Source organism: Magnolia sinica, chromosome 15 (assembly GCF_029962835.1).
Source record: "Magnolia sinica isolate HGM2019 chromosome 15, MsV1, whole genome shotgun sequence".
In the NCBI taxonomy this organism is placed as follows: domain Eukaryota; kingdom Viridiplantae; phylum Streptophyta; class Magnoliopsida; order Magnoliales; family Magnoliaceae; genus Magnolia; species Magnolia sinica.
The window spans coordinates 54,720,503-54,733,241 of NC_080587.1; the positions used below are offsets into that span (position 1 = coordinate 54,720,503).

At 41.5% G+C, this 12,739-nt stretch overlaps 1 protein-coding gene across 12 annotated transcripts in view; it reads left to right on the forward strand.

The window, feature by feature from the left end:
- LOC131226715 (NADPH-dependent diflavin oxidoreductase 1-like) overlaps positions 1–12,739 on the forward strand; it is a 112,863-nt gene that overhangs the window by 7,776 nt on the left and 92,348 nt on the right. For 6 of the 12 annotated variants that reach the window (XM_058222356.1, XM_058222359.1, XM_058222357.1 and 3 more), the window contains exons 3-4: positions 5,681–5,758; positions 5,852–5,956. In XM_058222356.1, coding sequence (XP_058078339.1) covers positions 5,681–5,758; positions 5,852–5,956 — 183 coding nt within the window. Of the gene's footprint in view, positions 1–5,680; positions 5,759–5,851; positions 5,957–7,772; positions 7,860–12,739 lie in introns of those variants that run through there. The other 6 variants (XM_058222363.1, XM_058222365.1, XM_058222368.1 and 3 more) reach the window with 3 other exon arrangements.

The following is a 12,739-nucleotide window of genomic DNA, read 5'->3' on the forward strand; positions in this document are numbered from 1 at the left end:
AGTTCATCATATATAGCTACTTAGGAGTCCGTACTTACTGATATTAGTTGTTGAAATTTCTGATTATTAGGAAGTTAGCAATTCACATTGCTGTAACTTTCTGTTATTCCCTAATTCTGACAACTATATTGCTGAATTTGAGTAACATTGCGTAGTTTCCCTTATATCGAGTCTCATAGGATCATTTAGTCCCATTTAGTTGCATATAGTCGTCACAGGAAGTCCTTAGGTGGAGTTAGCAGTTGTATGCCCCCACGTACGGGTCGTGGTTAGTTTGCACCCTACATTAAACATGGAACGATTGCAAGAGTCACTAAATAAACTGTCCCAGTAGATCGAGTCTGTGGGTAAGTGCTTGGAACAACATATAGACCAACGCTTTGAACAATTTGATGTGCGCATTACCAAACTAAAGGCCTTCACCGAGACAAACCCCACCATCGAGGTAGATGTCCAATCTCAGGCAGGTGGCCAGGAGGATAGACTAATGAATGGAGTTGGCCAAGGAATTAGTTAAGGGCATGCACCTGTACACCCACCCCATGAGGGACATCAAGATCACTATTTTGAGTGATACAACATGCACAGCCTTGTGGCTAGAGAGGGTGCATCAAAGGCTAGTGTAGAGGCTATTCCGGTAGTGGATGAGTTCCGTTATGTCTTCCCTGATGATCTACTGGATGAGTCTCCACCTAGGAGGGATATAGAGCACACCATAACATGGGACACTGTAATACCTACAGCCGAGTTTGTGTTTAATAGTTCCGTCGATAGGTCCATAGGTCTCAGTACTTACGAAGTTTTTACTGGTTAAAAACCTGGGAAACCTATTGATCTTGTCCCCATGTCGCTGTCTCATAGGCCATTAGAACCTGCAGAGTCTTTTGCGCATCACATTCATTCATGGCATCAAAAAATCAGGCAGAAAATCACTACTAGTAATGAGCATTACAAATTTTCTGCAGACCAACATAAACGTTTTAAGGAATTCAGTGTAAGAGACTCTATGATGACCCGCATCAGGCCAGAGCGGTACCCTCAGGGAACCGTTCGAAAATTACACGCGCATAGCACTGGACCATTCAAAATTATAAAACGAAACGGTCTCAATGCGTATGTGACAAATCTTCCACCCTCCATGGGAATTAGTTCTACATTCAATGTGGAGGATCTAGTTGTATTTCAAGGGAACATTGATGCATTGTTCAGCCTTTCGTCTAACCATCCTGATTCTCCAGACCTTTCCCTTGATCCATGGACCCTTCTTGAGTTTTGACCCATTTTTCCAGCCTCTATCCCATACCTACTCGTCCCAACCCATTTTTCTGGCCTCTACCTCCCATACCTACTCTTCCTGACCTTTCTTCCTAGTCTCTACCTCCCATACCCAACCTTCACACACCTAGAGAGGAAATAGAGGATATCATGGACCATCAGATAGTTTTAACGTCGGATGTCGGGTTTCAGAAGTACCCGGTTAAACGGAAGTCACGCCCAGCTTCAGACAGCACGTGACTCACTGAGGAGGAGCTTCAGAGACTTGATCCTGGCATCTTGGAGCGGTTCAGGAGTTTTATTTCGCCAGTGGCGAAATCTTCGCAGTCGGAGAGAATTGATGGGGACATCACGTGCACACGCGCACACATGCCGCCCTTTACGCATGTACGCACGAAGAAGGAAGGCCCCACCGTCGATTTGGCTTGATGATGACGTCTAGGGAGGGCCTCCTAGTTAGAAGATGAAGTTTTGATTCAAAGAGTGGGCCCGATAGTCACGAAAAGCCCATCATAGGATCTCATGATCATGGCCCACTAGTCGGATTAAGTTCATACTCTAGGTTTTGCTTATTTATATTATTTAGAACATCATGAACGCTTTAAATTTCTTTGATTGATTTTTGTTTTGGTTTACTTCATTGCCAAGTAATAGGTTGCGCACATGGTGCGAGTTTTGGGGTATAGGGTTTTTCCTATAAATAGGCACCCCTTGTAGTTCTTTTGATTCATTCAAGTTTAATAAAAATTTCTGCAAGTTTTTTTTTCTCTCTGAGTTTCTGAGTTGTGAAAAACTTCAAGTGGGTGTGAAGCCCTTCCTTTTCGAAAGGCTAACTACCGTGGTGCGAAGCCACATCTATCCCCATCCGCCCTTACCCTCTCTCATCCATCTCTCATCTTCTACTATCATCCTTGTTCTGAATCCCTCAGTTTTGCAGCTGTTTATCCCCCCTACAACCAGTTTCCAGAATCTGGACCTGCAGGAGGGCTGAAACTTCAACGGATCATCACGCACTGACCGTACGTCGGATCGCCACAATATTTGGAGGGTTGGAAGTCCCCCCTTGGCCGACCAGGGCCAAGGAGTCAGTTTGGGGATTCGGCTCCCCACCACACGTGTGGCCAGCCTCGAGCGCACTGGCTCGCTGTCCACACGTATGGGCTGTCTCAGGTTTCTTCTCATTTTCCTCTTTTTATACCTAATTTCATAAACCCTAACCCTATATTACGCTATCCCTAATTGATTTGCCCATTTTCTCACCCTAAGTTTCCTTGAATTGAAATTGGGGAATCCATTGGATTAGGGATTGATTCTTATGCATGCGTGGTTGATTTTTATTTCCCTTTGAGCATCGTTTGGTCCATAATTTTATTGATCCAGTCCTAGCCTGTGTAGGCCTGGACCCGTGCAGATTCCCCTTTAATTGAATGTTTTGACTTTTATATGGGATATGGAAGTTGTGTAATTGTTTTTGAACTAACGTGATCTTAAACCTGAAATCTTGCGCATCATATTTGAATTTCATGTCCTGCATCAAATTTGGTATAAGAGTAGGAGGTCTCGTGTTCGAGACTCCTTACCGGGGGTGATTAATGCAGGGGGCATTTTCACACTCGGCTTGAGTGGGGTCGCCTGTGAGATGCAGGGGCACACTCGGGGTGGGTGACCCATGCGATTTGGGGCCCACAGGGGAGATCTCGTGTTCAAGACTCCTTATCAGGGGTGATTAATGCGCATTTCACATCGTGCTCGAGTGAGGTAGCCGTGGGATGTGGGGACACACTCGGGGTGGGCGGCCCATGTGATTTGGGGCCCACGAAGGGGGTTCGGCCGAGGTCCTAACCCATGAGATGTGGGGCCTGGGCTATGAGATAAAGGGATTAATTCGCCATACTATAACAGTTCAAGCTTTTAGAGCAAGCGGTTAATTGTCCTGCATCAAATATTAATTCAGGGGCATTTTCACACTGGGATCGAGTGGGGTCGCCTGTGGGATGCAGGGGCACACTCGGGGTGGGTGACCCATGCGATTTGGGGCTCATGGGGGAGGTCTCGTGTTTGAGACTTCTTACTAGGGGTGATTAATGCGCATTTCAACCGGGCTCGAGTGGGGTAGCCCGTGGGATGCGGGGACACACTCGGGGTGGGCAGCCCATGTTATTTAGGGCTCACGAAGGGGGTTCAGCTGAGGTTTAACCCATGAGATGTGGGGCCTGGGCTATGAGATAAAAGGGATTAATTCGCCATACTCTAACAGTTCGAGCTTTTAGAGCAAGTGGTTAATTGTCCTGCATCAAATTGGTATCAGAGCGGGAGGTCTCGTGTTCGAGACTCCTCACCGGAGGTGATTAATGTTGGGGCATTTTCACACTGGGCTCGAGTGGGGTCGCCTGTGGGATGCAAGGGCACAGTCGGGGTGAGTGGCCCATGTGATTTGGGGCCCACGGGGGAGGTCTCGCCTTCGAGACTCCTCACCAAGGCTGATTAATGCGCATTTTACACCGGGCTTGAGTGGGGTAGCCCGTGGGATGCGGGGACACACTCGGGGTGGGTGACCCATGTGATTTGGGGCCCACTTAGGGGGTTGGGCCGAGGTCCTAAACCCATGAGATGTGGGGCCTGGGCTATGAGATAAAATGATTAATTCACCATACTCTAACAGTTCGAGCTTTTAGAGCAAGTGGTTAATTGTCCTGCATCAACAACATGGCAGAGACCACGAGTTAGAATATAATAGAGGTTTCACTCAATCATGCACATGACTGATACATGTTTAATCAGGATTGCCTTAGTTTTATTTATTTATTTTGGGCCATATACCATGGAGTGTTCCACTCTTCAAAAACGGCATTGATGCAATATGTCCTTTACTTGGCCTCATTTTCTATGGCCATCCATTTCCCAAGGCATGGATGGGCTGGTTAAGGTTGCGTAACTAATGTCATTCTTTAGGAGCACAAGCAATCCATGGTGGACCCTAACAAGGAGATGGATCATATGGGCGATTAGACTAATTTTTGTGTAAACTTACTGACCATCCAAACTTGGGACAAGTGGACAGCGTAGAATGCCTAAATAATGGTAGGTTATGGGCGTTTTTGGACTCAAATCAATGGTTCAGATCAGTCCTATGTGGACATCAAAGCAGCCCTCTTTTTAAGAATCAAAATAGTCATTTAAACCATATCAAACACACCAGAATAAACTGTTAAACTATAGTAACATCATATGTTAAAATAAATAAATAAATTGGGAAAGGGAAAATGGAGATCTACTCATGTTGCACGAGATGTGGGTCTCTCTCTCTCTCTCTCTCTCTCTCTCTCTCTCTCTCTCTCTCCCCTCTTAAGGGGCTGAACATGTAACTGCTCAAGAGAGGGGGTCTTCGCCCCTTTAAATAGAATTGAGAGAGCGAATTAAGATAGGTAGCACTTATGGGATTTGTGAGTTACAAAGGTTTACGGGGAGAGTTAAGGTAGGTATAGGGGGTTTTGCTAAGGGGAGCTTTATGGAAGCTTTTTAAGGATTTGGTGCACATGTGGGGTGTGTGCACATGGGTGGTGGGTGCGTGTGTTTGGGGTGTACGTGCCATACTGTGTGTATATGAAACAATGTGTGTGTAATGTTAGCGTATCAAGTATAGTATAAATGCATGGTGATACACGCATCTCTTATTGGCAAGGTGTGTGTGGTCACAATTAAAAATGAACGGTTGATCATGATTGAAACCACTTATTCATGTATATGTATGGTCAAAATTTACAATTACCAACTGGATTGTGAGATAAATGGGCGAATATATAATTTAATGAATGAATAGTCACTCTTAGCAGATGAAAGAATGTATAAGAAGATAATTGAATAGATCGATGCTTAGATGAATGGTTGGATAAGCTATTGAATGGTTGAATTGGTTAATGAATGGTGGGATAGTCTGATACTTTGGTAATTAACTAAATGAACAGTTAGATCATGCTAATTGGTGGATGGATAAATGTTTGGTTGCCGAGATGTTTAGATGTATGTCAGAACTGGTCAATCTAACAATCGAATATCAGGTTTAATAGTCGGATTGATGTAGAAATGCATGTTTTCCTAATTTAATGGATGGATGGATGCATGGATGAAAAGACAGATGGTCAAGATCTTTTGAAAAAATTTTTCTAGCTGTAAAATTCACTAGGGTCATTGCACACATCAACTTGGATGTTATGCTTATTTTGTTTGTTCTTACTAGATCCTTCATATTATTGAGCTTCTTGATCTCATTGGTGATGTTGTAGATCATACTATGTAGTATATAGCAATACAAAGTGATATCTTTGTAGATGAAATGGAGTTCCGTAACCTTCCTTTGACACTTTCTCTCATGAAATTGAACACAGTTACTTGTTTGTTCTTGCAGAGTCGTTTACCATATGAGGACACTATAATTTTTGTTGTGTCAACCACGGGCCAAGGTGATACACCGGAGACCATGAAGGTGGTTTTTGTTTTATTGTGTTATGGGATTTTTGAAGAACCATAGCCTTCGATGGATCATTTGGATGTAACTTTTTCATTTTCATGTGACTAGGTATTTTGGAGGTTTCTTTTGCAACGAAATCTCAGTCGCCAGTGGTTGGAGGGAGTTCACTATGCAGTGTTTGGTCTTGGTGATTCTGGGTACCAAAAATATAATGTAATATTTCCATATTTGTTATTGTTACTGTGACTTGAGTATGATTATCCTCTCATTCCAGCCGAGTCGTTGCTTTCTATTGAATGTGGGTGCAATTGAGTCAGTTGGGTATTTCAGGTTTTGTGCTCGTAAGTAGTAATTGTTGTTATATAAGCTGGATTTTCTAAAGTTTGCATGCTAAGTTCTTTTTTTTTTCCTATGGAAACATATATAAAGTTGACTTGGGGATCATTGACCCTAAAGCAATTGAATGTAGGAAGCCATTGGGATCAAATATTACTCGCTTCTGTCCATTACTGCCATTACTTTTTCCTTGAATAGGTGAATATTGTTAAAAGGAAAGAAAAATAACACAGTCATCAACAGGGATTACACTCCTAACTTTGATTTTGGGCCATTAGGCACTAAAATTTACCAAAATAATTCTTTGAATGTATTATAATTGAGAAATGATGCTATACTATGCCAATTTATCAGTCCTTTTGTTGCCTTCTCAATTAATATGGGAATATGACTACTTGTTAGGGCTAAGAGCAGTTGATCCATCTTGATTCTAGGAAGTTTCAACATAGAGGAACCGTATCCTCTGTCAATCAATGGTTCACGGTGAGAAAATTGACTTGGATCTCTGAGTCTGAGGTACACCATTTTATCCCATAACACTTTCGGCTAGGCATCTGTCAAACTGGATTAAAAAAAGAGGAAAAATTCTAGAACTAGATTGTGGTAGGATAATCTATGCCTTGCTTTGATGGCACCACCAATGGCAGCTTGACAAACATACCCTTCATGTTGGGATCTCCTTTCCAGTATTGTTGAGCTCATGAGTGGTCTAGCTGCGACCTGAGACCAAGATCGGATTGGGTTCTGCATATATGCCTTTGATGCCAAAGCTTATGCATTATTATTTGGAAATGCTCATGGCGCATGTGCCACTCAACTCAAGTGAAATGTGTAATTGAGTCCGTCATCTGTGGCAAGACCCAATCGAGGGAGGGGGATTGGTATCTAGGACAAGGGCCAAGTTCATGGTTCACTTAGTCTGCAGTTTTTAATTCACGGGGTGCCTAGTTGATCCAAGTTGCTGCGCTCAGTGTCAGTCAATTCGTGGAATTGATTTGCTTAGTTCACAGATGCCTAAGACTAGGAAGAGATGAAAGGTGCATTGCAAGTACGTTTTGGTCTGTTGGGTTGGCAAGCACTGGGGTTTTTTGGTTTGATGAGTTCTATTATTCTTTGATTCTTCTGATGTCTGTAAATTGGCATTTAATACCAATTCTTGCATAGTATCATTTGAACTGCTCGGCATGCATACATTAGTCAAGTGAAATGTGTGACTATATCTTGTATCTCATAAGCGCAAGTTTAAGGTTTGGCCTGGCTTACCAATAAAAAGAAGGTTTGGTTTGGCTCCCAGCTTGTAGTTAATGGGGTCCCTTGTGAGTCCAAGCTGTTGCTATTAGCATCAGTATCAATTTGTTTACTGAACAGGGTTTCAATTAAGCAAATGGTACCAAATTGAATCTAATTAATTAGGATAGGAAAACATACTCATCTGATCATCTACTTCCACCTTCGATGCACCAACGATCTCCCCAATTACGGCAAAAAAATAAAGAAATAAATTGAATAGGAGATAAATACGTCAACTCTCACTGCACAAACCTAAATATGGTTTATGCTTCTGAGTAGTGGGTATGGTAGTGACAATTGATCCATTTTGTGGTGAAGCCAGATTGATAACCCTTCTGGCATACAGGACATGTTCACAGTATTAGCTTGACATTATTCATGCATTTTGTTTGTGGAAATGCAGATTATGCAGAGAAGCAAGACAAAGGGGAAGTCTTATGGACAAATGGGTTAAGGCAAGATAGCTTATTAGCTTGTGCTCTGCATAGTGGTATCTCAGTGACCATGGATCCATTTTATAGTGAAGCCAATTGATAACCTTGCTAGCATAGGGATGTCTATAGTATTAGCTTGATGTTATTCATGCTGTTGTTGTGCCTTTGTGGAAATCTAGATAAAGCGATGTGATGCAGGACCAATGCATGGAGCTAAATATTGAGGTGAGATCATTCAACAAATTAAATTAATTAATCAAAATCGCAAAACATGCCAAAATAATCAAACATCTCAAGATTCCAATAAGAAACTACGAATAGTCTAGGCCAAAATTAACAAACAACGCCCTGCATGATCATTAATACTTGAAACTAGGATATAATGGATGTAAGAATGTCCAAATAGAATAAGAACAAGTCTATTTTAAAAAGCAAAACCTAATACTGGCAAGAGCTTTCTCAATTATGATGTAGGTAAACCTAGGGTTTAGAGAATTTGGCAAAAGGGCGAAATTTGAGTTTAATCGGCTTAATTGGCTAAAGGGTTTTATTTCTTTAGGTATTAATTGAAGGGAATTAGGGTCATGGGTGGTAGGATGTTAGCGATTTTAGGTTAATTAGGGAAATTAGGGATTCATGGTTTGGGGGATTCGGGGAAAATAGGAAATTAGGGAATTTTGGGTTAGGATTAGGTTTTAGGCTAAGGGGTACGGACCAGCCTAGGGCTTCACACGTGTGGCCGTACAGTCACACATGTGGGGCTTGGGGGTTATGGTTTGGCTTCTCAAAGATGGGTTTTAGATGGAGAAGGTTAAGGGGAAGAATGGGAAAGGTTTCTAGAAGGGTTTTGGAGGTTTGGAATAGAGAAGATGAAAAGCTTAAAGGAATACCTTGGATGGAGAAGATAAGCTGCGGACAATAGTTGGAAGCTTCACACTTCCGTGATTGAAGAAGGGCTTCGCTCCAATCTTCATTCCAAATCGCTTGGAACTTGCCTTCACATCGCATGCTGACTGGAAGAGAGGAAACAATAGAGTTTTTGAAGAAAATAATCCACCATAGAGAGGTCACATGCGCCTCATATAGTCTCAACAAGTTTTGAAAATTAGAAAAACAACTGTGTAGTGTACTTTTAATAAATCACTCCTATTCTATGAAAAAAACATAATACATCTCTCATAAATGTTCCAAAACATAAATTAAACTGTAAAATAAATCCTAAGATCAACCCGATGCCATCAAATGGCCTATCTATCATCCATCGGGCCCCACAAGTGGTCACGATCACGATCTGACAATGATGATGGTCCCAATTGCGATCCAATGGTCAAAATGATATATCAATGAAGATCAACGGCCCGATGCTCCTCAGGAAGATATTCATGAAGATCTAGATCCAGGGGGCTTCATGTACGGGTCATCCAACCATAAGGACATCGGTGCTCTCCTCATTGCGTATACTCAAACGGACGACATGCATATGTCTTCATCAACTCCCCTTGGTTGAGAAGAGTTCGCTTCTGGCGGACTGAAACTCATATAACGCTTAAGGATGTCCGGGTCTAAACTCTGCAGCTCTGTCTCGTTGATCCATGTGCTATATGAAAGCGGCCTATTCCTCTACTTGACGAGGAATTTCTGAAATCCCCCATGGTGAGTGTAAACTACTTGCTCATCTAGTATGTCTTCAATTTGTTTGCTTCGAGTAGGCAAGGAGGGTAAGGGTGGCAAGGGTTGAGACGATGGGTTACGTAGAGGCCATGGGTTAGGGACTAGGTCATGGTCGATGTGAGGGCCTGAAAGTGGGTTAGAAGGTGAATTAGCAGAACCCTTATACCGTTCTAAATCTTCCACATTAAAAGTAGAACTAATTCCCATGGTAGGTGGAAGGTCTACTATATATGCATTAAGACCCAATTTGTTTAATATTTTGTATGGTCCTGCACTACACACATGCAATTTCTTAACGGCTCCCTGTGGAAACCGTTCGGGCCTCATATGAACCATAACATGGTCTCCTACTTGGAATTCCTGAAATTTGCAATGAGAATCAACAAACGCTTTGTACTTTTCATTACTTAAATTAATTCGCTTCCTGATCTCACTATGCAAATCATGTATGTGATGTGCAAACTCATGTGCTGCCTATGAGGGCCCATGGGACATTGACATAGTTATGAGGTCTACAGGCTTCCTAGTTTGTTCCCATGCATGACTTCAAATAGGCTCATGACTATGGACCTATTGATGGAACCGTTATATGTTAACTCAACTATAGGTAAAACTGTATCTCAAGTCTTGACGTGATCTCCCACAAGGCATCTAAGTAGATTTTCAAGACTTTTATTGACGACCTCAGTCTGTCCGTTTGTTTGAGGATGATAGGCTGCCGAGAATTGAACCCTTGTCCCCATCACATGCCATAGTGTCTTCCAAAAATAGTTCATAAAGCACACATCACAATCAGACACTATGGACTTAGGTAGACCATGTAGGTGCACCATCTCCCCAAAAAAAGTTTAGCAATATTGGAGTCGTCCAGTATTGTTAGAATCGTATGATTCACGTACGATTGGTATCATATCGTATGTCCGCACGATTCAAATCGTACAGACGAATCGTAAATGGGATCAAATCGGATGATTTGTATTTGAATTGTACAATTTGTATTTGAATCGTACGATTCAATAATCGCCCCCTAAAACTGGCAGCGTCCTGTGAAAAATCTACTTTCTGTTTTTTTTTTTTTTTTTGCACCTTTTAAATAGTTTTTTGGTTTTAAAACCTATTTAGGCCCTCCCCTCATTAGAAAAACATATCTTTATCTACTTTTGAGTGATTTTGGGGACTTTTGGAGCTTGTGGCCCATAGGAAATCTAGAGAAAGAAATCAAGATCTTTTTCGTTGCTCAACGGAATCGAACGCCGCGTGTTGTATTCGATTTCTTCATTGAAATAGGTAAGAATACATGTAAAATATTCAGTTATTTCTTTCCATTTCATTTCTTTCATATATTGGTGAAAATAGTGTTTTTTTTTTTTTCCAGAAAAAATAGTGTGTGTGTGTGTGTGTGTGTGCGTGTGTGTGTGTGTGTGTGTATGGGAAAAGGTACTATGCGCTCGACCTCACGAGTCCGTCCCATGAGGTCGAGTTGTGTGGGCTCCACCGTGATGCGTTTCGAACATCTACCCCATCAGTCAAATGCACCATTCCATCGTGGGCCTAGGTCTCAAAAATCAAGTCAATCCGTGATTTGTGTGGGCCACACCACATACAGAAGTGGGGAGGGGCCCTGCACCATTAAAACATTCATAATCAGTTTTTTGGGCCCACCGAGATGTGGTTTGCAAATCCAGCCCATCCATTATGTGTGTCCCACTTGGATGAGGGTTCATACCAAGTTTCAACAGCATTTAAAACTCAGGTGGGCCCCACCAAGTGCTTTTATATGTTTTAACGGTGTCTTCACATGATTTTAGATGGTATGGCCCACCTGAGTTCCGTATACGGCTGATTTTTGGGATATCCCATAATTTAGAGGGGACCATCAAATGCATGGTGTTGATGGTCGACACGCATCACAGTGGGGCCCACACAGCTCGACCTCACGGGAGCTTATCGTGAAGTCGAGCGCATAGTACCTTTTCCCTATGTATATATATTTTATTTATTTATTTGATTCCATATGTGCACATGCACAAATCACATTGCGCCAATCATACATTATAATATTACTTTTTTTTTTTTCTTTGGAGAGATAGCTGTGACATTTGGTGTTTATGTGGGCCTAAATAGTTTTTTTTTTTTTTTCAAGAGTTTTGTCATTTATTTCAATTTTAAACTAGTTTTCTCATTTTTAAATTTTAATCAATTTGTGTGAGGCCTAGCCTAAATAGGTTTTTTTTTTTTTTTTGTTCTAAAAATGTATGTAGGCTTGGCTTGTCACTTGTGTGTTGCTGACTTGCCATGTTGGTTTGTTTTGAGCATTGAAGATGAGAAAGAAATCAAAGACGAAGGACAATGATCTTATGTGAGAGTATTGTTCAAAGATGGATGAGAACAATAATCTCCACCTTAGATGTAATTTTTGTGGGAAGGCATATTGGGGTGGTGTGTTTCGAATGAAATATCACCTACCTCGAGCGAAGAAGCATATTGCAGCATGTCCCCAAGTAGGGGATGGGGTAGCAGAAAAATTCAAGAAATTATTGGATGGTAATGTTAGCGAGAAGAAGCAACGAGAATAGACCTATGATGTTGGAAGAGTTCCTATAATTGATGATGTCAATGAAATGGGTGGTGGCAAAAAAAGAGAACAATGGATGATTTTATGGGAAAGAGTGGGCCAAAAGAAAAACAATAGGCCTCTCTAAACAAAATCTAAACAACAAGCCTTATATTATTATGGGAAAGAGTGAGCAGGTGAGACATTATTGAATTCATTAATCAACTTATGAATTCACTAGTGATCAATAGCCTTATATTATTACGTTCATGGGCTTGCAGATACATTCAAAGAAGAGGAATAGACTTGAACAACAAATATTGAATGCGCTCGTCTTTGTAAAATATAATATCCAGCTCAAAGTCTGTCATGCAAAGAGAGAGGACCAAGGGCTTGATCCTATATGTTTATCAGATATGGAATTTGATGATGAATGGATCATGGAGAAAGAGGATCCCACACTTCCTACAGATAACACCTGGATGGACATAGGTGAATGCTTTGCTGAAGGCTTGGAAGATGTGCAAGATGTAGGCAGATGCACATCAAAACCGGATGGGCGACGTGGTATGATTCGTATTCTTATTGTTTAATCCTATAGTGTAGTCTTGCAATTATTAATTAATAGCTTATATTACAATGAATTTTGCAACAACTAATTTGTGGCTCCTAGAAAACTTGCTATTTAAAGGAAGGTGAAGGGAAAAACGA